Here is a 27239-nt window from a genome sequence, read left to right as displayed (position 1 = left end):
GCTGTCCATTTCATCTAAGAATGCATATTTAGGGCTTGCTGAAGGATCTAGCTCTCCGAGAAGAAGTGAAGGTAATGATGGAAAAAAAGGAGCTGTGGAGGTTGTGAAGGATCGGTCTCCAGGTTTCTACAGCTGGATCTTTCTGGTGGGCAAAGGCATTGGGGGCTTGGAGACCGGTCATAGACCTGCCTTCCCTGAACGTTTTCATCAGAAAGACCTGGTTCAAGATGGAAACATTCTGCACAGTTCTAGCAGCCATCAGGAAGTCTGATTTTATGCTGACAATAGACCTGAAGGATGTGTACTTCCAGATTCCAATCCATCAGTCATCTCACATGTTCCTTCGATTCATTTTGGGAGATACAGTGTACCAGTTCTAGGTGCTTTGCTTCAGCCTCTCTACCACCCCACGGGTGTTCACGAGAGTGTTTACCCTGGTTTTGATCTGGGCTCATTCACACAGGATACACATCTTGAGATACCTTGATGACTGGGTGGTCCTGGCAAGTTCTTGGGTAAAGTTGATCCAAGATAGAGAGAGTCTACTCCAATTTTGTCACAGCTTAGGGATAGTGATAAATTTGGAGAAGTCAAGCCTTACACCCAGCCAACGAACACTGTACCTGGGCATGCTAATAGACACAGCAACAGTGAGGGTCTTTCCATCATGTCCACACATCAACAGATTAAAGACCATTATTCTGTCCTTCCTTTCCAGACAAAAACAACCAGCATGTCAGTGGCAGATCGTTCTAGGTCACCTGTCATCCCTGGATAAGCTTGTTTCTCACGAAACTTCTGCACCTTCAATTCCTTCAGTGGAGATTGAAAGTTTTGGTCCCCATCAAAGGATTCTCCCTTCTTCCGAGTTCCTCTCTCAAAGGAAGTGAGACAGGACTTGGCATGGTGGCTGGACAACAGGAACCTGACCATAGGAGTGCCTCTTCATGCCTCCTCTGGAAATTCTTCTTTTCTCAGACGCCTCGAATGAAGGCTGGGGGAAGATCTGCTGACTTCAGGTGTATGGGAACACCAAGAAAAGCAGCATCACATTAATGTCCTGGCACTAAAGGAGGCTTTCGTAGCCCTTCTGGAGTTTCAGGAGAGTGTGACGAGGCACTGGGGTTCTAATGTCTGACAATACCATGGTGGTGGCATATGTCGACAAATGGCGGGGACTGGTATCCCCTCATCTTCATGAGTTGACAGTACAAGTGCACCAGTGGGTGATGACTCACTTGGTGGATCTTTAAATCAGATACATTCCAGGCAAGAGGAATGTAGTGGCAGACAAGCTGAGTCGTCAGGATCAAGTGTTGAGGACAGAGTGGTCACTACACCTGGAGGTAGTGGAAATTTTATTCCATATGTGGGAAAGGCCAATGATAGAGCTTTTCGCTACCTGATACAACAAGAAACTGGAGGTGTTTTGTTCATTCATTCCGGATCCTTGGGCCGCGGCAGAAGACGCTCTGCAACTTCCTTGGGACAATCTGGATGTTTACGCCTTTCCACCCTGTTGCCTGATCCATCAAGTAATCAACAGGGTAATGATTTCTCAGAACCTCAGAATGACCCTGGTGGCTCCCTTGTGGCCACACACCAAGTGGCATCCCGACCTGCTGACCAAGACACCAAGAGAGATTCCCCCCCGGCATAACCTCCTTTGCCAACCACACATCGGGAGGTTCCACCAATCAGTAGGGTCCCTGACTCTTCACAGTTGAAGACTATCTAGTATCTCCTGCAGGTGAGAGGCTTTTCTCTAGTATCTCCTGCAGGTGAGAGGCTTTTCTCACAGAGCAGCAACTGAAATGTCTGGCTACATCAGGAAATCTTCTACAACTGTGTACCAGGGGAAATAGGCCATCTACTGTGATTGGTGTCATCAACAGGTTTTCTCTCCAGTCGGAACTTCTATTCAGCAAGTACAGGTAGCCCCCGGTTGATGGCAGAGTTCCGTTCCCGGCCGAGCACCGCCAACTGAAAATCAGCGATAATAGCACTAATAACCCACTTAACGGCACCATTAACGAAATGTCAGTGCCGCTAACCAGAGATTGGCACCACCAATAAGTGGAGATTGGCACCAAAAATCCAGTTAATGGGATTGCCAGACAATCTCCGTAAAACAGGATCGCCGTTAACTGATGCCAGCGGTAAGCGCTGTCTGCCTATAGCTGACTTCCTCATAGAGTATTCCTCCATAGGGAAAAGCTACAGGTAGTCCCCGGTTATCGGCAGGGGTTCTGTTCTAACGGTGTGACATTAACTAAGTTGCCATTAACCAAAAATTGGTGATTTTGGGGTTTTTTTGGGGGATTATCAGTGCCTCTATTAGGTATGTATTGGTGCTAGTACCCAATTATTGGCGCTAATAAGCAGAAATCGGCAATTTTCTGCACTGAAAATTGCCAATTTTCATCACCATACAAGCCCCATAAAACCGGATTGCTGATAATTGAGCCTGCTGATAACCGGGAACTGCCTGTAATGTACTTTGTGTCAGCCATTAAGGGTTACAAGGTTGCTCTAGGGCTTGTTCTATGCCTGAAAGGGGTAGACCTATCCTCATGGGAGATCTCTATGCTCCTCAAAAGTTTTGGACAGTCCTGTTCCCCAAGAGAACTTAAGCCTCCTAACTGGGATTTGACCCTGGTCCTTAGCAATCTCACTCGTGCACCATATGAACCCTTACGGGGTTCATCAGATAGAAATTTGACCCTCAAGACGGTTTTCTTACTGGACTTACTCTCAGTGAAAAGTGTGGGAGAGCTTCATGGTCTCTCTTTGAATGTCAAACACTCAAGGGGTTGGAGGTTGGTAGCCACAAAATTTGTCCTGGAATTCTTAGGTAAGACTCAAAATCCATTGGTACCCAATGACAGATTAGAGTCCTTTTCAATCCCCTCCCCAAGAGATTTTGTTAATAATGATCCAGAGGACTTTTATGTCCTGTTAGGGTTCTGCAAAGCTATCTAAAAAGGACTCAGCATCTCAGACCTGAGTAATTAGCTCTTCGTTGGGTGAGTCGGTAGAGCTGTGGACTGGCACTCGCTGGGCCGGAGTTCGATTCCCTGTTCGGCTGATGAAGAGTTAGAGGAATTTATTTCTGGTGATAGGAATTCATTTCTCGCTATAATGTGGTTCGGATTCCACAATAAGCTGTAGGTCCCGTTGCTAAGTAACCAATTGGTTCTTAGCCACGTAAAATAAGTCTAATCCTTCGGGCCAGCCCTAGGAGAGCTGTTAATCAGCTCAGTGGTCTGGTAAAACTAAGGTATACTTAACTTTGTTGAGGAATTTTTGTTAGTATGGGCCAAAACAAGAAAGAAGTGTCCAAGAACACCATCTCCTTTAGGCTACGTGAAGTAATTAGACGTGCATACAGCAACTCTTCTAATTCAGATGCCAATACAGTGCATGCTAGAGCTTATGATTTTAGGGGCTTTGGCCCTTCCATCACCTTTAGAAAGAACTGTCAGTTCTTAGGGTATTGAAGGCTGGTACATGGGTTCGTCATACTACCTTCACCTCCTTACTCCTACGGGCAATGTCGTGTTGCCCATTGGTCCTTGGACACTTATTCCATGGGTTCAGTGGTGGCTGCTCAGTAAGTTGTGTAGCTCATCCAGTGCCCCTAGCAGGACAGGTTGTATTTTGCCTAAGGTGTTGGTTGTGAAAGTGAGAGTGAATGGGGTGACTGGCCTTCTTCCTTCTTCTTTCTTCTTCCCCTCTATTGGCTGGCAGGAGAGAGATTTGAGCCTTCACTTGATGGAACTGGCTAGATACAGGTGAGTGAGCACCCATTCTATTTTCTATATGTATTATGATTGTTTCTACACAATACAAATTCTGAAAACAGAAGCAAGTTCTATCTTCTCTCTTACAAGGGGAGAGAGGGATTGACAATAGAACAAGGTTGTTGGCTACCCGTGGTTTTCTTGTCTCCGACAATTACAGGTTCTTTTCTTCCTAGACACATTGTAGACTGGAGTTCCTGTTGTGTTAAAGCCTGAATGTCTGGCTGTTGTTGTATGAAAAGAAAACCCATACAACTATGTTTTGCACTTACCTGCCGAAGTCGCAGGCATTGGTCCACCTTGAGATCTCTCTCTCTCTCTCTCTCTCTCTCTCTCTCTCTCTCTCTCTCTCTCTCTCTCTCTCTCTCTCTCTCCTGTAAAGCTAACAAACAACGTTAAAAACATGGTAAAGAAGAAAAGAAAATGCTAAAAGCACAAAAAGGAATGTGAATGATAAATGAGTGTCTTTCTTAGCAAACACCAAAATTATAAATGGGATTCTTTCCCATTTCATTCTTAACTCCAATAAGTCTCCATATAATCATAAGTCCTTAAGTCTCAGTTCCTTTTTAAACAACCACTTCCCACTATGGCTATGTTACATGCATGTCTGTGCAGATGTGTGACCACCCCAATTTAGTCATGGTTCCATTGAAACATTCTGCCAAAGAAAGGAACCATCTCCATTAAAAAACAAAGTTCACCCAGTTTACAAACACACAGAAACATGAGATAAATGTTAAATAATGTTAAGGAATAATGACTAAAATAATCAGGTCTGTAAAGTTAGTAATTTTCCAAATAATGTTAAGGAACATCTCACTAAAATAATCAGGTCTGTAAATTTAGTAATTTTCCAAGTTTCTACTCACTCTCCAGCGAATGGGTATTCCAATTCCCAGCGTGTCCTAAGCACATCTGTCTTCTATCTGCTTTTCATGACCAAATGCCTCCCCTTTCACAAGAACAGATCACATCAAGTGATTTTTACAATGCACAAGCGAACATACATTTCTGTTTAACACACCCAGAAATCCTACTAAAGCTGGACCCCAGGCTTCTAGAACAATCTATGCTGACACTAACCTCTGCTCTATGTGTACAGTATCCACACACTCTCTGAACAATGTTCAGGTCATGATGGTCAATTGCTGAATCCCAAAAGGTGACTGTATGCAGAGTGCTGAGTTAGCAAACACTCAAGGCACATATCTTCTGCCTGCGAGATTTGTTAAACACTGTAAAAGATCGTATGTCGCAAATAACTCCGTACACACTTAATAGATGTATCACTTAACAGATCAGAGGCATACGACTCATTCCATGCTCTAATAATTGACCAGGAAGTGAGCCCAGGTAAGCCGAACCACCAGTCGGTTCTTAAGCTTACTTTATCCTCCCACCAAAAGTAAGTTTCCCAATACATAAAGACTGAAATCCCAATACATAAAGACTGAAAGGTTTGTTCTGTATATGAACAAATGACAAATTTTTAATCAGTTTGTATTTTTCATAACTAACAAACCTGAGGTATTTATGCAAATGGCCACCACAAGCCACCCCTCATACAGTTACCGGGGCTGGAAGATAACTGGTGACTCACTACATATGCGAAGGGGAGAGGAGGTCAGGCCCCTCCTACTCTCTCTCCCTATTGGCTGATACACTGATGCCACCAAACCTTGTTCTATTTTTAACCAGATCCAGCTAAGCTAGAGAGATTTTCTCCATATGTATAGACTTCAAGTTTGTTAGTTATGAAAAAACAAATTGATTAAAAATGTGTCATTTCAGTAATAAAAGAAATGTATGCAAAATGTCACCCTGACCGGGAAAAACAAACATCATTGGGCAAGACTTAGACAGAAACAGAGTCTCAAGACGAAAGCAGTAGAAAGAGACACAAAAGAGAAACAACCCAGAAGCCCAAACACAGTCTCAAGATGAAAGCAGTCAAGACATAGAAAAGACAAACAACCCTAGAAGCACAGTTGCCTGCCATTTTTATGAAAGGGGACTCCCTTCCAAACAATAACATCTCTCTTACTCTTCACCTTCGTTACCACCTTCCACATACACCAAAGCTGCATCCATGGAGGACCTGGTGACAGTGACCAAAATAGAGAAGGTGGAAGGATAATAAGCTTAACGGTATCATTTGACATGGGAACAGCAAGAATCTTTTGTAAGCAGCTAGAACCCACGTACCAGCCTTCAGTACCCTATGAACCGACAGGTTCTTTCTAAAGTCGATGGAAGGGCCAAAGCCCCTAACATCATGAGCTCTTTTATGCACTGTATTGGCATTTGCATTAGAAGAATTGCTGTATGCACGTCTAATTATTACTTCACATAGCCAAAAGGAGATGGTGTTCTAGGACACTTCTTTCTTGTTCTGGCCCGTGCTAACAAAAATTCTTCGAAACTCGGGTATGAGATGTAGAGTCTTTCTTAGATAGCTTCACAGAACCCTAACAGGACATAAAAGTGACTTCTCTGGATCATTATCAGCAAAATCTCTCAGGGAAGGGATCGAAAAGGACTTGAATCTGTCATTGGGAACTGAAGGATTTTGAGTCCTAGCTATGAATACTGGGGCAAATTTAAAGGCTGCGTGAAGAGAGCAGGGGGTTGCTGTGTGTGTGGGAGCGGCTGGCTGTGGGTGTGAGCAGATGTTTCCGGGGCGGCCGCGCATCCTCTTTCTGCAGCAGCCTGGCTGCGGAGACGACTGTTCAGGCGGAGGGTGCGGTGCGGTAACGTCTGTGTCCTCCTCCAGGAGGGCTGGCTTGATACGGTCGACCGACACCCAGTCGTCCTTTCCATGAAGGGCAAGCCGGAAAGCCTTGTTATTCCTTTCCAGCATGCAGAAGGGCCCCCGGTAGGGCCTGGTCAGTGGTGGGCGGACGGCGTCATCCCTGATGAAGACGTGAGTGGTGGAGGACAAGCCGGGCGGCATGAAGGCGACTGACCTGTCGGTATTTGTCCGCTTACAGGGGGCGAACTTACCGACTATATCGCGAAGCCTCTGGACTGATGGGTTGTGGCGGTCTTCTGTGACTAGTTCGCCTGGGACTATGAGAGGCTCTCCGTAGATTTTCTCAGCTGCGGACGGGTCACCATTGGCTCTGGGGGCAGTTCACAGCCCGAGGAGGACCCACGGCAGCTGGTATTTCCAGTCCTCAGCGGAGCAGCGGGCCATGAGGGACGCCTTCAGAGACCTGTAGAAACGCTCGACCAAGCCGTTGGCTGTGGGGTTGTAGGCGGTGGTGGTGTGGTGAGATGTCCCCGGCAGTTGTGCCAGGGCGGACCACAATTTGGACAGGAAGGCAGGGCCCCTGTCGGTGGTTATGTGGTCCGGGACGCCGAAGCGGCTGATCCAGCTGGAAAGGAGGGCCTCGGCGCACGCACTAGCGGTGGCTTCCTGCATGGCCGTAGTTTTGGGCCACCTGGTTGAGTGGTCGACAATCGTCAGGAGATATCTGGCTCCACCTGACGGGGGAAGAGGGTCGACGATGTCGATGTGTATATGCCGAACCGCAGCCCCGGTTGTGGAAACTCGCCTACCCTGGACTCGGTGTGACGACTAACTTTGCTGGTTTGGCACCGAAGGCACTGACTCGCCCAGGTCCTCGTGTCCTTCCGCATTCCGTGCCAGACGAACTTCTCTGTCAGCAGCTTGGCCGTCATCCTGCCGGAGGGGTGGGACAGCCCATGGATGACGTCGAATACCTGGTGGCGATGGGAGGCGGGCACCAGGGGGCGAGGCTGGCCGGTGCTGATATCGCAGAGGAGGTCTGGACCCCCAGGGGCGAGGGCCACGTCCCTCCACTTCAGGGATATGATGGTGGTGCGGTAGGCTGGAGTCTCTGGGCGGCAGTCTGCTCCCGGGCGAGGTCCTCAGAGTTGATCCCAAACTGCACCGTGTTGAGCTCAATTCTGGAGAGGGCGTCTGCTACGGGGTTCTTCCTGCCGGGGAGGTATTTGACTGAGCAGGTGAACTCTGCGATGGCCGCGAGGTGTCGTTGCTGCCTGGAAGACTATACGTCCCCCTGCTTGGTGAAGGCATGGACCAGCGGCTGGTGGTCCATGTAGATTGTGAAGGGCGTACCCTCCAGGAAGAATTTTAAGTGCTGCACCACCCGGTATACTGCGCAGAGTTCCCTGTCGAAGATGCTGTAGCGGGCCTCCGTGGGGTTGAACTTTTTGCTGAAGAAGACGATGGGCTGGGGGGCGCCGTCGACGATCTGCTCCAGGACGGCTCCGCATGCAACGCTACTGGTGTCCGTCATCAGTTGGATGGGAGCACTGGGGTCCTGGTAGGCCAAGGCGGTTGCCTGGGTGACGGCAGCCTTCGTCAGGGAGAAGGCCTGCTGCTGGCTGGGTCCCCACACTAAGGATTTTGGTTGGCCTTTCAGGATCTCTGTCAGGGGAGCCATGGTGTGTGCGATCCCGGGGATGAACCTCCTGTAGTAATTCACCATCCCGAGGAACTCCTGGACGGCCTTGACGGAGGTGGGGACGGGGAACCTGGTGACGGCCGCGACCTTTGATGTGAGCGGGTGGACATCATCCGGGGATATCTTGTGACCTAGGAAGTCAGCTTTCTTGACGCCGAAGGTGCACTTGTCGAATCTGACGACAAGGCCGTTCTCCTGCAGGCGCTGCAGGACTGCCCGGATGTGCTCTGGTGCTGTTTATGGGACCTGGAAAATATAAGGATATCATCCATGTAGCAGACACAGAACTTCAGGTCCCCCAGGATGCTGTCCATGAGCCGCTGGAAGGTCGCCCCCGCGTTCCTCAGGCCGAAGGACCCGAAAGGCGTGATGATGGTGGTTTTTGGGATATCCTCTGGAGCAACTGGTACCCGAAAGTAAGATTTTAAAAGATCCAGCTTAGAAAATATTTTGGCCCCGTGGAAGGAGGCGGTGAGGTCCCGCATATTCGGCAGGGGGTAATGGTCAGGTTCAGTTGCGAGGTTGAGCCACCTGTAGTCGCCGCAGGGTCTCCATGAGCCGTCTGGTTTCTGCACCATGTGGAGAGGAGAGGCCCACAGGCTGGAGGCCTTTTTGCATATTCCTGTCCGCTCCATTTCGGCGAAGGCGTTCTTGGACTCCTGAAGGCGCCGAGGGGGAAGCCTCCAGAACCTTGCGTGTGTATGGGGGCCCTTCGTCTTTATGTGGTGGTAGGTGCCATGTTTTGCTGGGGCCCAGGTACCTGACGGAGCTCAGGCCTGAATACATCGGGGAACTCCTTCAGCAGCTGGACGTACCTGGGTGGGGGCAACGGAGCAGATGGTAGGCGCGCTGGGTCCCGTTGCCAACGGGAGGGACTGGCAGGAGTCGATGTTGAGGAGACGTTTGCGACCGATGTCGACTGCCAGCCCGAAGTGGGCGAGGAAATCTGCGCCCAGGAGCGGGGTCCTTACGTCCGCAACGATGAAGTTCCAGGAATACCTCAGGCCAAGGATGGAGATCGACAGGAGCCTGGTGCCATAGGGGAGGATGGGGGACCCGTTGGCGGCCGTCAGGAAGGCAACCGGGTCTGGTGAGTGCTTGCGGTCCTCCCTGGACAGTGGAAATATTGATCTAACGGCCCCTGTGTCGACCAACATCATCCTGCCAGAGATGGTGTCACGGGCGTAGAAGCCTAATGGCTCTGGGCTCCTGGGTTCCTCTGTTGCCATGGCGGCCTGTTCTGCTGGCCGCTCCCTCTCCCGTTTTTTGGATGGGTGAATGAATACGGGGGTTGGCAGTTCCGGGCATCCTTGCCGTACCGCTGGTGGTAGTAGCAAGGGACCAGTGGGTTCCATTTGTGATGATACAGTGGCCACCTCCTGGTGACGGCACTTATCTCCTCCTCTGCGCCCTCCTCCTGTTGAATGGAACTGATGGGGTGTGCGGGCGCTGATGCCCACTTTGCTGCCTTTGTGGAGTCGGTCAGCTGCTGCGCCGTGCGGATCAAGACCTCGAGGGGCATGGTGTAGGGCTCGAGGATCTGAGTACGGACCTCCGGGAGGAGCTGGCGGAGGAGAATCTCCCAAGACAGGCTTATCTTGGACTGCTTACCGCTGCTGCCGGTGGCGGGGAGGATGAGGAGATCCTGGATCATGCCCCACGACTCCATGACGCTCTGTTCCTGCTGTGGGTTGATGATGAGGTCGAGGGCGCAGGAGGCCCTCTCGGCGACCATTAGGGAGCAAGTCTCGATGAGGGATGTTTTCAGGTGGCGGTAGGTGAGGGGGCATGCAGCGGATACCCACGGGACGAGTTTCCTGTAGATCTCCTCCGGCAGGGCGTTAGTCACTGTGTCAGCTTGTAGCACCTCGTCCGTGAGTTCAGGGTGCGGGTGATATAGGCGGGAGGTAAACGTCTGAATCCGCAAGGTTTGCGGTTAACTGAATGAGGAAGGGGATGTCCGCGTCCATGCTCGCTCTCACCCTCTTAATTGGAGTGGATACTCACGTCAGTACGCGCTTGGGAGCGCCGTGAGGTCCGCTAATGACGCTGGTGATTTGCCGACGAGTCAGCATGCCCAAACGCTGGTTACAGCGCCGTAATGAGTCCACTAGGGGCGTGGGTAGTTCCTGGAGCCAAGACTGAGTCGCCGTGTGAGTCCGCTAATGGCTCCGGGAAATACTCCAGGGTCACCACTTTAAGAGGTGCGAAAGAAACGAGCAGGATAAGGTTACTGTTACTTTATTGAGGACACAGGAGGTTTATATAGCGGCGGACTGACGTCACGCCGAGGAATACAATGAGAACTAGGGTGACTTGAGGTCAATAACACTTGACAATAAATACAATAAACAAACACACTTTGAGTTACACAAATAGGCAATAGCAGAGTTTAATACATTCTGATACCTGAGAAAAAGAAACACATAACATACAAGTTGGTAGCAGGTAAATATTTACATAAATCAATTTAAATGATTGGGTATGGCTGAATCTGCGTGACCCGTTATCCTAGGAGCGGCAATCCTAAGAGAGGCAAAGAAAACGGGTCGCCACTATGGAAAACCCACTTAGCGGGGACTTTACACCTCCGGGTGTAGTGACCACTCTGTCCACAACACTTGACCCTGACGACTCAGCTTGTCTGCCACAACATTCCTCTTGCTTGGAATGTACCTGGCTGAAAGATCTATTGAGTGAGTCATCCCCACTGGTGTGGTTGTACTGTCAACTCGAGAAGATGATGGGATACCAGTACCCCATTTGTTGACATATGCCACCACTGTGGTATTGTCGGACATTAGAACCATGCAGTGCCCCTTCACACACTCCTGAAACTCCTGAAATGCTAAGAAAACCCCACCTTTAGTTCCAGGACGTTGATGTGCAGCTGCTTCTCTTGGTGGTCCCATACACCATAAGTCAGATCTTCCAAGTGTGCCCCCAGCCTTCGTTCGAGGTGTCTGAGAACAGAAGAATTTCTGGAGGGGGAGCATGAAAGGGCACGTCTATGGTTAGGTTCCTGTTGTCCAGCCATCATGCCAAGTCCTGTCTCACTTCCTTTGAGAGAGGAACTTGGAAGTAGGGAGAATCCTTTGTAGGGACCAAAACTCTTTCAAGCTCCATTGAAGAAATCGAAGGTGTAGACGTCCATGAGGAACTACCGTCTCCAAAGATGACAGGTGACCTAAAACAATCTGCCACTGATGTGCTGGTTGTTTTTGTCTGGAAAGGAAAGACTGAACAGAGTGGTCTTGAACTTGTTGATGCGTGGATCTAATGGAAAGACCTTCGCTGCTGCGTGTCTATTAGCATGCCCAGGTACAGTGTTCTTTGGCTGGGCATAAGGTTTGATTTCTACAAATTTATCACTATCCCTAAGATGCGATATAATTGGCGTACAGTAGACGTCTCTGTCTTGGATCAATTTTACCCAAGAACTTGCCATGACCAGCCAGTCGTCAGGGTATCTCAAGATGTGTATCCCATGTGAATGAGCCCAGATCGAAACCAGGGTGAACACTCTTGTGAACACCTATGGGGCAGTAGAGAGGCTGAAGCAAAGCACCTTGAACTGGTGCACTCTCCCCCAGAACGAATCGAAGGAACTTGTGAGATGATTGATGGATTGGAATCTGGAAATACGCATCCTTCAGGTCTATCGTCAGCATAAAGTCGGATTTCCTGACGGCTGCTACAACTGTGTGGAACATTTCCATCTTGAACTGGGTCTTCCTGATGAAAAGGTTCAGGGAAGACAGGTATATACGACTGGTCTCCAAGCCCACGATGCCTTTGCCACCAGAAGGATCTGGCTGTAGAAACCTGGGGATCAATCCTTCACAACCTCCACAGCTCCTTTTTCTATCATTACCTTCACTTCTTCTCGGAGAGCCAGATCTTTCAGCGAGCCCCGAACACATGTTCTTAGATGAAGTAGACAGTCGGAAAGAGGAAGAGGAAACTCAAAGGGGAGTAGATATCCCACCTGCAGAACATCCACTACCCAGGTCTCCATTCTGTGCTGCTGCCAAGTTGCCCAATGGCTCGCCAGGCATCCCCCCACTGACAGCAGCGAGTGGGGAGAGTGCCCCCCCTAGCCCTGACCCTGCCTCCTCTGCCTGGTCTGGTAGGACGGGGCTGAAAGGACGCTGCTGAGATGTCTTCTTAGCAGGAGCAGGAGAAGGCTGGTGGCCCCTCCGAAGACCCGTCATACCTCGCGATCTCTTAGGTGAAGGATGAGCTGCAGCCTGAGATATAGGTCAAGTTACATTGGGATGTGAAGGACCAGAAGTTTTAATAACAGCCTGGTGGACCAGATGGTCATTATTGTCCGTTCTTCATCTGTCCACTGCAGCCTTAATTTGGTCCTTAGGAAAGAGTGATGAAGATCCTAGAATTGTTCCATTCCTCAGTGCCAAGGTGGAACCAGAGCCAACAAATTTTGAAATCCTAGAGAGGACAGAATCTCTTCTCTTCAACAGCCAGTTAGCCCACATATTTGTTTGATGTTAGGTGGGCCAGATATGAAATAGTCTTGCCACCGGGCTGCAAGAGTCTAAGAAAGGTGGCGTGCTCTCCATTGTCGCTAGACATGGCCACTGAGGAAATTTTGCCAACTGTCTTTGACCACAGATCAAGCCACAAGACAACCTGGAACTCTGTAGAAGCAGTCAACTGCATTGTAGCCAACTCTTGGTGCGTAAAGGAGGTGCTGTCTACCTGAATTTGATCAAAAGAAAGACCCGGGCCTAGGCAAACTAGGTCCGGATCTACTTGCCTTGATTGTAACGCAATGTTAGGAGTTATGTAAAAACATTTATGTCATGAAAGAGGGGGAGGAAGCAACTTAAATGACCTGCTAGACTGAAGTGAGTTGTCCCATGTCATGGAAGAGGAGGAGGGAGCAACTTGAATGATCTGCTAGATCGAAGTGAGTTGTCCCATCCACAGACAAGAATCCACTTGGTTAATGACACAGTCAGCATGGTTAGAACATGGCATCCCCAACAATGCCCTTGTCTCTTTCTTGGGCCCCATAAGGGCTTTGAGACCCGAAGGAAAATCTGAACTGGTAGCCACAGTCTCTTAAGTCGTTGTACCCACAATTGAGTTTCACCACTACTGCGCAAGTAGTTAGAAGTTCTTGGTTGTCTGCATTGAGAGGGAGAGGACCTTCTGCTTCTAGGCTATGAGAATCTGGATCTGGCTTGTCGACCGACTCGGTGGCATCCCATGTCATTATTTACTACTGGAGCGTAAGAACCGTCAGGGCCTATCACTTTGGGTATACCGTACCTACAGCATTCTAATGAATGAGAAGGAACTCTGTTTGATAGGGGTCACGGCCACGAGACCAAGAGCATGGCCTATGTGTTACAGGAGAGGGCAGCCATGGTTGGTTCTGTTACCAAGGAGGACCCTCGTTACTGTATGTGGAGAATGGGCATGGCCATGCTCTCTGCTCTGTGGACTAATTGTTCTAAGAGAGGAATGGTCCCAATCATGAGAACGTTCCCTCAGGTGTGAAGTTGACTTCTTTATGGCCACCTTGTCTTTCTTAACAGCCGTGTTCTTAACCCTCATGCCTTGAGCAGGGCAAGCGAAAGAAGGCAAAATGACTGCAACTTCTTTAGGAGGGGCCCGATCCATAGATCTACAGCTCTTAGAGGAGACTTCTATTGTAGAGTGCTTTGCTGCACAAGAATGTGGAACAGGGTGACACTCATCAGTAGCAAAGGCAGAAGACGTACGGCTGTGAACCTTGACAGACGCACGGCCATCCGTAATGGCAAATAACTCTGAATCAGGAACAAACTTGGAGGCAACGGTACAGCCGTGATGGGCCGACCGAGAATCAACTGTAGGAAACAGATGGTTGGCCTTCCCCTCAGACAAAGGGGAGATGGAGCAGGAATCCAAAGAGGGCCTGCAGAACGTCTTGCAAGGAGGGGCCGCAAAGTCCTTCTTCTTCCAACGCCTTGGAGGGATGGGATGAATAGATGACGAAGATGACTTGAGAAGAAGACAACAAGGAAGACAGAGATCTATGACATCTGTTTGATTGATTGAGTGATTATGAAATTTAGATCTTAAAACCAAGCGCCGGAACCCATCAGGATTATTCAGCACAGCGATGAAGATGAAATATATAAATTAATGATGTGATTGATAATGAAAAGGTGAATGATAACATACTGTACTACTAAAATTCAGTGTTAAAATATGAACATAAAAAATGAATTGTAATGGAGCAAACGAATTTCTTCAGAAGAGCAGATCTCCCGGATCCGTCTCAACTATATAAGAGACGAAGCAATAGAAGAACTAGAAGGAATGAAATCTTCCTGAGAAGAAGATGCAACAAGAGGCAAATCTGGTGAAGGAGAGAAAAAACAAGAAGGAATGGCGGCATCCGACACCACTGAAGGCGCAAAGCCTTCCAATGACAGAATAGCTGATTTCCTCTTGTATTTCTTCTTACCAAAACACTTCCATTGCTCCAGAGAGTCAATCACGACACTTTGAACAGGGGTTACTTACCTTGCAATCATTAGAAGTGCATCTGCTACAAGTCGAATAAGGATCAGTTTCAAGAGAGGCAAGATAACAAAAGCATGGGTTGTTACCTACCCCAGGACATTTCCTCTGAGGCAAAGCCTTCTTAGACGATTCATGTGTTTGCATTTCCCAAATGCAAATACACACAGATACTAATCACAATATATCACAGAAATGCACAAACAAAAAACAAAATAAAAAATCAGAATGCTGAGGTGTAGAAATAACAGGGAGTAAGTAGAAAACAGGCTTCTATGCTAGAAAGGGCAGTGCACATCTATCCCTATTGGCTGATACACTCATGCTACCAAACCTTGTTCTATTTTTAAATGGATCCAGCTGCACTAGAGAGATTTTCACTATATGTAAATACCTACAGTTTGTTCCATATAAGAACAATTGTAGTTTATGAAAGATGTGGACAGGCTGTCATATCAAGGTATTTGGGTAGTTCTTCAGAGAAGTCAGCACCATTACTCTAATGGTATTATCTTGTAAAAGAATTAAAATCTCCAGATAAGTTCCTAGATGAATTGCTTTCTCCTATGAGGCAGACTGTTAAAAAGCCAAAACAGGTGTGGAAGGGTAAATGTCAGCCCATCTTTATCTGAGTGCAGGTTATTAGGTCAAAAATCTTATGTTTTGTGCCCTTTGAAAGTGCTACTGAGATAAATATTTTTTTTTTTTTTTTTACAAATTAAAACATGTTTATCATACAAATCCATTAATCATAAATTGCATTATTCCATGCGATGCTGTAGTAGCGTACCAACTTCCTAAATCCTTGAAGACAAATTTCCCACTGTTCATGTCCGGAACATGATCTGTCATCTAGCACGGCCCCATTCTTCTGTGCCAATTTCAACCACAAAGAGTACAGGCAAGGTAGGTGGACACTTAAATGGAAAACTTATTTGTAAATCATCATTTATTCATTACAAACTAATTTATGTTGAGTAGCTTCAATCACTATTTAGGAGAGAGGACAAGATAAAGATAGGAGTACAAGGAGAAAAGACGATTGTAAGAGCAGAATTTTGTTCTCTCCCATAAAGGCTGGAATCCAGCATTGTAGAGCAAAAGTTGCACATCAATGGCAGACTAGGAGCTATACTCCAGAAAAACATTCTTCCCCACCAATAAAATAATGATCAGTACCAGCAGGTAAACATCAAAAGATTGCAGGTCATGTCACAAGGATAAAATCTTGAAAAGCGTTTCCGACCACAAGTACTTAAGGTAAGGATAGCAGAGGAAAAATGAATGGCTGAAAGTGCCCCAGTATGACAGCCTATAATGACAGCCTAAATTTCATATATCAGTCCAAGGATGGCAGAGAGCTCCAGATTGAACTCAAAGACTAATAAAGAATCAGTTAACAGTCAGTAAATTATAGTATTGTTACAGAGATACACCAGGCATTGAAACTCTCCTGAGTGAAAGTAAGTAGTGGAAGATCTACTAAGGGAGGCAATAGCTGCTGCTGTGGTGTCCAAAAAAGGGATCTGTCTTTGAGGCTACATTGGACAACCTCCACTGGTGAAGATGAAATTCCTCTAGATCATTGCGAAAATGATGACTGTTGCTGCTTCAGAAGGCTCCTCCAAGTAGGGAGAACTCCTGGGCTGTCTGTAATGATTTCTTGGTAGTATTTTGGAAATTACTCTTACTGTAGCCAAAAGGGAGACATAAATATCATCCAAGAAGTTGTGGAGCCTCAAAACCTTGAGAACTTAATGTAGAAGACTTAGGAGTCAGGCATGTGTGTCAAGGCTATCCTAGACTTATATTACTTACACAGCTGCCCAACTTGCTGGGTCCAGCTGCAAAGAACAGTACTATGGTAATCTGATATTGAGTGGCTTGCCAAACAGATCCAGCAAGGCCAATTTCCCACTCTTGCCAAAGGTCCTTACAGACATCTAAGTGAATGAGACCACTTTGAGAAAACAGTGTGACAGTTCCTGCTATGTTCTCCTTGGAAGAAATCATGGTATGTACTATAATGATATTATGCTCCTTTCCCCTAAGTGAAGATCTTAACTAGCAAAAAAAAAAAAAAACAGTGCTTCTAATCGTATACCTCCTTGCTTCTGCAGATCAGTGACAGTGGTAGTGTTGTTGGACATGACCTCAATATTTGGAGCCTGGGGAGGACAGCCCACAACTCCAAAAAGTCGATGTGCTCTGGCTGTGCCTTGGGTGACCATATGCTTATTCTCCTGGAGTTCTATTGTTTTGAAATGGCTGGTATATAATTGATCCCTAATTTCCCAATGCCTTTAGGACAAAGAAAAGGATTGTAGAAAGCAACTTCAGCAGTGCTTCCATTCATAGAGGCAGCAGTAGGAGAAATGCCTTCCTAATGAGTCCCATGAGTAGCAACAGAAAACAAATGTATCAAAGAAGATGCAGACTTAGATCCAGGATGAGAGACCACTGGCAAGGCTGCAGTTGATGCCACAAGTGCAGTCAAAGACATGGTCCCATTATCCGGTCGGCATGGATAATGGGATCTCAGCTGATGTCACGACAGCTGCATTAGTCACTGTCAGTGGTGTAGATACTGTACTATAGAAGAATGTATTGAGATCATGGGCATCATTGGAGATGAATGAGGTAAAGGCATAGACAGTATTCAAGATAACAGGCCTACATTCACCTCACCTACAGACTCACCAATAATAGTCATATACTGACCATGAAACACTGTAAACAATCTCTTTTAATGATCTGCAATAGACCCCTCCAACAAATGGACAGGGCTGAAGGAGACACAGGCTGAGCTGGAGAACAAGCAGGCAATACAAAAATGAAGACTTGAGGGGAGGTGCAAAGAAGCCAAAAAAGATCCCTCCCTGGAGTGGTAGTCTGAGCCTCAAGAAAGGGGACTTCCAAAGAGGCGAGCCTTCAACGGGGGAAAAAACAGTATGTCTTGACAAATCAAACAAAGGCCGAGCTTAATAGTCTGAGGACGAGCATTCTGAATATGTAAGTCTTAATTCAAAGAAATTCTGCAGGGGTCTATGTGGTGTAAGACCTCACTGGATGTAGAGAAACCATGAATCAACAGACCAGTTCATTCACTTGCAGAATATCTTCTGTGGGGAGCATTGTTGCCCGCTACTGGAAGGGCATTTTAAATACACAACCTTATTTAAAAAAGGACCTACATTAACTGCAAGCATCCATTTACATCCTCACAATAGGGAAAGTGTACAAATATCAAAAGCACTCATTAACTACATGAAGGAATAACAAACCCTTAACTGTGATTTTTAAAAACAGCACTGCGGTAAAGAATGCTGAGAGCAGGAAACAGAGAAGCTAAGTGACCCATTACTTTGAAACTAGCAAGATAAACAACAGCACAATATTTGGAAAAATTCTATTCAAAATCACTACAGAAAATTATTATTGAAAGAATTCTAGAAAATAATCTTGAAGGAAGGGATGAACAAGCAATCGCCAATGCAAAGGAATAATGGAAATTACTTAATGAAAAAAAAGAAATAGTACTCAAAGTAAACTGCTGATGGCAAGTGATGCCATTGGCTCAAAAAGCAAAAAAAAAAAAAAAAAAACATGAATAAAACACGTAATAATTCACAAGTTATTACAAAAATCCAACAGAATGGAGGAGACGTAATAAATGAAACTTAATGGCATATCATACAAAATGCAAAAAGATACTAATCTGGGGAGAGCAGCTCAAATATGTCACCTGGAAGAATGAGGCCATGCAAGATACTGTAATGGAGCGTGGCCTGAACATGCATAAAATTAAGCACGTTGGTGTGCTGTGAGAGCTATTGCACAGAAAAAGGCTACTGTAGTTATTTATTTTTCAGTGTGTATATTCTAAATATGAGAAATTTCATTGTTGTTTGCTGTAGAAAATACAATGTGTACTGTAGTACTTGGAAACAAAGATTTTTTTGAGTAAAAATACGATGACAATTAGAATTTCAAACAGTATAGTAAGCTCTTCATTGCTGAGCTCAAACATTTCTCATGCTCTTTCCCATGAACTTTTAAAATGAGCAAGGCTGTGTGTAAGCTCATTTTTCATTGTAGGATCCAGCATTTATTAGATGAAAACTGAATGATGACATTTTTAGAAAAATCTAACTACTGAATTTTCTTAGACATTTGGATTTTATTTTTGCATGGTTCTTAAAGCACAGTTTTCTGTAGTATCTTCATTACTGTAACTGTTAAATTTTCATTAGTCCAGAGAAAGGATTTTTGTCCTCCTTCTAGTAAACAAGTTCTCTCAGTTGCCCAGGCGAGTGATGTTCAGACTCTCTTGTCTTTCTTGAACTTTCAGTATTTTTTTTATTTTCACTGATTGCATTTTCTTTCTTTTTCTTCCAACCATGTGATTCCATTGAACAGAATGAAGCACAACGCTCGCCTAAAGATATCCTCCTCCTCCTCTTCCTCCACCCACACCCCTTCTGCCCGTGATGATGGGTCGTGGGTTTAAGATATTAACGCTCAGGGCTTGTCAGGTTGGCATTCATTCCCATCTTGTTGCAGCATCACATTTAGCCTCTTTCTGTGTGTTTTTATTTCCTTTTTATTTTTTTTGGATATCTATTTTGTTACTGTTGGCCCTTAGATACAAATGTAATGAAATACGTAAGAGCTCATCGTGAAAGAATAAATGCCTTGCTCTCTAGAGTAGTACCTGTGCATCTGACCATGATAAATTCCGTTCAGCGCACTGTAAATTAAAACACTCAGGATTGTAGAATTTGCCTCCATACAGCAATGTAGCTTTGCTTTTTGTGTGAAATAAATTTCATGTTGCTTGCAATTTTGTTTTCTGGTGTTGAAGTATGTCACATCAAAAATATGCATCCTATCCCTGTATCATGGAAAAAAGTATGAAGTTATGCTTATGACTCCCGAATTTCCTAAGACCACTTGAAGTCCCTTCTTTCTGATGGACACTGCTTTTTGAAATACATGATGAGCAGCTAAACCCCGTAGATGATGTACCAGATTCTGTTTGTTCCAGTTTAAGTAGGTGGCTATTACTGTATGCGCCCTATTGTACACATTTTGCTTGTAGTGGTAATGTTTTACAAAAATTTGTGTAAAGTAGATTTTCCTAGGCATCAGTTACTTGGTTGATAACTTGGGTTCCATTGTGTCCACATAGTTTGTACATAAAATGCAGTTCTCATTAAAATGAGCTTCATGAATAGAAATATACAATAATAAGAATATGATACCAATAGCTCTTGTATAATTCATTTTGAATTGTTACCATTAATTGCAAAATTTCCTCTTAAATGCAGCAGTGAAAATAGTCAGATTGACATTCATCAGTTAACTAATTGGTATAGGAGAGCCGTTATTAAATAGATGATAACTACACTACTGTATAAGTCCTTCTAAATATTAACTGTATATATGTGTCACCAGTGAAATAACTACTGCATATATGGAATTATCATAAAATAAATATTGCATATACAGTATAAATATATATATATATATATATATATATATATATATATATATATATATATATATATATATATATATATATATATATATATATATATATATACATTACACATACACACACATGCACACACTCAGTCCATCAAGCTATTTCATCCAAGAAGGGATGGCTCCAGAAAAAAATACGAGGCTCACTGCCATATTCATAATTTAACTGCTGAATCATGGATTGAACCCCTGTGCAGGCTTTCATGATGTTACCCAATTCATACACTTACAAAGAAGGCTCATCACTAGTGCATCATATTCCTGTACACACACAAACACACACATGCCTGTATCCTTCCAGACACACACATGTGCCTGTATCCTTCCAGACACACACATGTGCCTGTATCCTTCCAGAGACACACACTGGGAGGCAAGATAATAAGGTCCCTACATTCCAATGTGCCTTTCATTTTATCCATGTAGCATTTTTAGGGTCTTCCCCTCAACTTTTTCAAATTGTAAACTTTTTTCCCCAACATATTGTCCCCTAAATCTTACCACATGACCAAACCATCTCAAAACACTGATTGATCTTTTCTGTTATGCTAATTTTTATCACTTCTACATAGCTGCACATTTCTTACCCTTTCAATACTTTATCTACCACATATACTACAAAAACAATAACTCATGTCAACAATTTCAACTATTCATTTGCATTCAACATATATACTTGACTTTCATCAAGGAAAGCTAGCTCAACAGTCCCTCTATAAATTCCAACTTGGATTCCATAGACACCCCAAGTCTCTTCCAAATTTTTTTACACAGCCTTCTGCCTTCCTTGCTTTAATTATTCTGACTCACCTCTTCCATCTTTGTACTATCATCTGATATATATATAGTCGACCCCAGTATTTGCAGAGGTTAGGGACCACAAGTGCCTGCAAACTGCCGAAATCCACAAATACTTGAGACCCCTTCCAAATTGCCAAAATCCACGAATACTTAAGAACCCTTCTAAAAGTGCTTATAAATGCCTATTTTAATAATTCAAACACCAAATATACCTCAAACTATCATCCTAAAACACTTTACAGTGATATAGTTTCAAAGTCATCTTACAACATTTTATCCTTAAAAATATTGCTTAGAGCTAAGCGTAACACTCTTACAACTGTTACTCTTACTAAGGTGAAAACTAATCAAATTAGCCTTATATTCAGGCACACACATTTTCTTTCATACAGTATTCAAGCCTTTTTTTTTACGTATACAGTAGATAGGGGTAATATTGTTACATTCTCAAGTACAGGGGAACAGTTAAGTACTGTATTTTTGTGTCTGGAATTTGTGCATCATTTGGCAAACGTTTTTTAAGATTAAAAAAACCATTTTATTGATATTTTGCTGTGTTTACATTAATATTATTTGAAAATTAGTAAATAATCTTTTTTTCATAAAAAATGTATTTAGTCACAAAAATAAAACTAAAATAATCAGCGAATATTTTATATATACTCTATGAAAAATCCACAAACAGGCAAATTTTAGACAAATAATTTGGAGTTATATTCCACAGAAAGATCCGCAATACTGAACCACGAATAGGCAAGAATCGACTGTATTCCCAAATACATACTCTTTATGAATCAACCACTTCTATTGTTTTACCACCCAAATTAACATTCATAGCTCCAGTTTTCTGGTTTTCTTTAACCCTCATAACCATACTGTTGTTCACCAATGCTCTCAACTTTCTCTTCTTGCAAATACTTTCAGTGCAATATCATTGAAAAACATCAACCAGTCCACATTCCATTGACAACCCATTTCTTTATCCCATACCACTCAATGCCTAACAATATTCAATAGCCAAACCAGGCAATATACTATCTATGTACATATTCCAACTCCATTTCTTTTCAGCCTCCTAGCAAATATACATATTCTAACTCTTGCTTTTCTTTTCAGTCTGTTCATTTAATGTATATATTCTAACACAAGGTTTGCTTATATACAAAAAAACCTGAGTGCTTTCAGCAAATGCCTCCTCAAAACATTACACAAGGCACCTATATCAGTTCTGTCTGTCATAAGCCATATGTGCCACATTCAACTTATCCCTTTACAAACTTGTCACACAGCTGGTTTCATGGTAAAGCACTTGATCTACACATCCTTTCCAGTGCCAAAATCACTCTGCTCTTCCGCAATCAATCTTTCTTATCTAACTTTCTCAGTCAGAATCCTGTCTTACTATCCTGTCTTACTCCTTCCCTGGACATCTTTGCTGTTTGTAGATCTCAGTGCAAAGGGATGGGAAAAAAGGGGTTGGAAGAGGTAATATATATATTTATTGAGGAAGAGCAAGTGAAATTGGTAAAGAGGGAGTAGGCAGCTCTTAACACCAAATACAAGTCCAATAGTACAATATGGGTATTGAAGTAAGTTATGCAACAATGAATGAACTTTAAAAGAAGTAAAAGATGAATTTCATGTAGAACTGCAGAATGTTATACAGTAGATAAAATATCAGAAGGGATATGAGAAATACAGTAATGTTGGTGATATGAGTGCTAAAGTTGCAGGAACAAAGAAAATAGGAAGGATATAATGCATAAAACATACCTGGGAAAGATTACAAAAAAAAGATATGGTACTATTTACAGTATAACAGCAGTTTGTGAGCTGCAAATGGTTTGGTAATTAGGAGTACTACTCTTTTTTCAAAAAAAAAAAATACATTTGTACATTTCCAGATGGTAATCATAGGAACCAAGTAGAACATGTAGCTATTACCCTAGAAAGAAAAAGAACACAAATGTTAGGAGCTACAGTGGAGCAGATGTCTGTTGTGATCAGAAACTTGTCATTGCCACACTGAAACTAAAACTGAAATTAAATAGCTTTGCAGTTCTAGAAAGTATATCTGAGGAGGACCAGACAATGAATGAGGACTGTTTAGCTTCAAAAATACATATCACTCTGGTGGAAAGGAAATACTGGAATACGGTGTAACAAGATGGAAACCTAAGATGTTGAATGAGACCAGGGATACAATAAAGATTACACAAAAGCCAAAGATACATGTAGCAACATTTCAGGGATGAGATGATGAATCCAAAGCCATGTATTCAAGGAACAGTAATGGTTTTATAGTAGACCACGGAATCTTTAATATTTGTGTGAAAAGAAAAATTAAAAAATACCTTTCAAAGGGAAGGATGAGTCAGTAATAACAAGTACAGAAAAAAGAAAATGCTGGACAGAACATTCAAAGAAAATCATGAGTAAGAGATATTAGGGAGGTAATTTCATTGACTTACAATGCTGAAGAAGACCCAACAATATGTATGAATGAATTCACAGTTTTTAAAAGTGGAATCAATAATAAAGAACCTTAGGAGAAGGAAAACACCAGGTTATGGTCGAATTACTACAGAGATGATTTTAGCTGAAACTGAAATGACAGTTACATACTAACTAGACTTGTTTTGTAGAATATAAAAGTGGAAGTCATAGCTAGGGCACCAAAAAAATGTGACCTGACTGAATGTGGTAACCATAGAGGCATTACACTTATGTAGGATGTGAATAAAATATTCAGTATACTTATTCTCAATAAGATGGAGAAAGAAATCGATAAAAAAAAGCTTAGAAATGATTGAGCTAGATTTACAAAGTCAGGAGCTGTGCAGATCAAATATTTATGCTCCCATATTGTGTAGCAGTGGATGAAATTTGAAGATCTCCTTCTGATGGATTTTGTTGATTATAAGAAGCATTTGACAACATCCACAGACCAATGTTGTGGAAGGTTTTGGATCAGTATGGTAACTGTAAAATAAGTAAAAGATAATTTAAATTATCAATGAATGAAGTAGATGCATTTAATATTGATGGGGTTTTGTCACTTGACTGCACAAAAAAGCTGGTTGCAAGATGGGACTGTTATTTCATGTCTGCTGTTTGCCCTTCTATTAGATTGTACATAATGACAATAGTGGTGAGAGAGGGTTGAGGTTGGAGTAATGATGTAAGTTGGCAAGCTTAGAATATGCAGATGATCTATTTTAATCCACAATGCAACAAAGCTTGCCTAATAGAATGAGTCATTTAGCTAGCAAAAGGACTAAAAATAAATGTCATTAAACTGAAGTAATGAGGACGAGTATGCAGAAAAAACCATTAGATGGAGAAATGATTAATGAGGCTTACTCATTCAAATACTTAGAAACAATAATATCCCGTAAAGGTTCTCTTGTGTTGGAATTTAGTGAAAGACTAAAAATGGGCAAAATAAACAGTTGGTAGACTTGAATAAGATTTGGAAACCAAATAGCTTGAAATTGAATACAGAAGTAAGATTAAACATAAATCTAGTATGATGTATATTCCTATAAAGACAAAAGTCATGGTATGCAGTAAAACTATATCTAAATTATTCTTTTGATTTAAAAGTAAAGCTTTAAGAGGAATAGTAGAGTCAGATGTCACAACAGAGTTGAAAATCATACCACGAAGGAAATTACAGAAATCCCATAGCTTGGAAATGTATTTTGCACAACCTCTTGAAGAATAGTGTGTGACAGTATCAGCTGGGTTCCTGTGGGTGCCTGAAGGACCTGCTTAGATGAGAACTGAGAAGTGAAAGATAAAGCATAGGAAAGACATGAGTAGCAGAATTTCACAGAGACATCTAGCATCATGTGGCATTGGAGGCAATGATAATGATGAACACTACACCCCTGTAAGTTTCATAGTAATACACTATTACCATTACCCTTATATGACAACCCAGTATCCTCTCTACCATTTGTTTGTTTGGAACCTTCCCCTCAACCCAACATACCTTGTACTGTACACCCTTGTCGGACTCTTAATCACGCTTTCACCACAGTACTACAACAACTCAGTTTTGATCCCAGCAACTCTTGGTGTCATTCCATTTGTCAGTCTCTTTATTTGCAAACTTGTATTGTACTCTCAAATTTACAGTAATCCTGTACTATCTTTCATCTTTCAGATCTGCCTTGCCAATCTTGTACTATCCACATCTTCAAAAATGCTCACTCAACCAACACTAGATACATTCTCGTCAGACAGCATCTCACCAAATATTTGCCTCTTTTGTTTTTAGATATGTTTGCTCATTAACCTTTTAGTATTTTCTTATTTAAAAAGCAACTTCTTAAAACTATCCATTCCAGTTCAACCATGCCTTTTTGTTAATTACCTTTTGTTTAACTTTCTTCTTGACTGCCCTACCTACTTTATATTTGTACTTGATCCTTTTTGGTCATCCATCTGCAGTCCAAAAAACTTTTCTTTTTTCTTTAATGATTAATTTACTTTCCCAATCTTATATCTGTAAGTACAGTCTGCTACCCTCCCTCTTTTGCATTGTTACTGCTAAGACAATTTTCACCCATCATCTTCTTATACAGTACTGTGTATTATTCATGCTTTCAACATATGAAATTCATTGTTCCTAAGCAAAGTTACAACTTACCAAATTCACTGTTCCAAATCTCATGTACAGCCACAAGTTCAACCCTACACAGATAAAAATTAGTTATACTGTGCCTCTAGCCACTCATCTATTGCCATTACATCCATCAACTTGCTCCTCAATGTACTTTGCATTCACTAATATTTTAACTAACTCCTTTCTCTCATTCCCAAGTATACTGAAGAAAATTCTTCAGAAACTGTGTACTGTACAGTACTTCAAACAATCAAACTACTTTCCAAATATATTTCTACTCAACTCTCCAAGAGCTACAAGCCTACCAACTGTGCCATCTCCTTCTGTTACCTGTCTTTGCGTTGACATCACCTAGCACAGCAACCAGTCTTCAATTCAGACACCCCAGAACTCTTTCACTCTCATTCTGTTATATTCTTGTACAGTACAGTACTAAGTAAAGTTAATATCACAGTGCTCCACTTTCCACTTAATCCTGCCCAAAATTCATACCAACACAAGTAGTCTTTCACCTATCTGACTGTCTCCCTAGCACAACAAAGAATACCCTTCTCCAGCTCTACATCACTCAGCCACTGTGGGCACAATTTCATTGTCCTTCCACATACTGTACTGCACAATATACCCTTTACGCATCTCACTAGGTGCCAAAACATTCAACTTTATCTCTAAACAAATCAACTACACACACACAAAATATATATATGTACAGGCAGTCCCTGGTTAACGGTGGGGATTCTGTTTCTGGCCAAGTACTAATAACCAAAAATTTTTGATAACCAGAATATCGCAGTAATTATTATGGTACTAAATGGAGTCTGTGATGCTGTACATGCCGGTTGGTGCTAAAAAACCGCTTACCGATGCTGATAAACCGCTTACTGGCACTGAAAATTGCTTACCAACGCTGATAAACTGCCTACCAACGCCAATAAATCGTTTACCGGCACTGAAAAATCTGGTTAACGATGTCGTTAGCCAAGCATCATAAAACTGAAACAGTGATAATAGCGCAGAGAACCCCACTTAATGGCACGCTGTTAACCAGATACTGGTGCCGATAACCAGATACTAGCACCGTTAACTGGAGATTGGTGCCAAAATCCTGAGGTAAAATCCTTTCTTTAAAATTGACAATTACTAAACCAGATAAGGGAAAAGGTACCGTAATTCTAAACAAACTCGAATATATACAGAAAATGGAAAATATTTTAGAAGATGAAACAAAATTTAAACAGACCGGTGACCCTCAATATTCTGCTAAGTTTAGAGTTGAAGATCGCATAAACCGGTTTTTAAAGTGTTTGAAAGATCTGAACATCATTAGTGAAAATACCTATGATTCTTTGTACAGAACTGGTGCTTCCTATGGAATGATGTATGGACTACCAAAAATTCACAAAGAAGGTGTACCAATGAGACCCATCCTCACATCCTATGACACTCCTAATTACAAGC

At 43.2% G+C, this 27239-nt stretch overlaps 1 protein-coding gene across 3 annotated transcripts in view; it reads left to right on the top strand.

Annotated features, from left to right (window-relative positions):
- Positions 1-27239, top strand: part of LOC136849080 (uncharacterized) — a 1041516-nt gene that overhangs the window by 988432 nt on the left and 25845 nt on the right. Inside the window, exon 31 of one of the 3 annotated variants that reach the window (XM_067122010.1) lies at positions 19220-20067. The exons of the other annotated variants lie outside the window; for them this stretch is intronic. Coding sequence (XP_066978111.1) covers positions 19220-19310 — 91 coding nt within the window. The 3' untranslated portion in view covers positions 19311-20067. Of the gene's footprint in view, positions 1-19219; positions 20068-27239 lie in introns of those variants that run through there. 3 annotated transcript variants of the gene reach the window in all.

Source organism: Macrobrachium rosenbergii, chromosome 20 (assembly GCF_040412425.1).
Source record: "Macrobrachium rosenbergii isolate ZJJX-2024 chromosome 20, ASM4041242v1, whole genome shotgun sequence".
In the NCBI taxonomy this organism is placed as follows: Eukaryota; Metazoa; Arthropoda; class Malacostraca; order Decapoda; family Palaemonidae; genus Macrobrachium; species Macrobrachium rosenbergii.
Note: the sequence above shows the minus strand (reverse complement) of the source record. Positions and strands in the feature narration are given on the sequence as shown.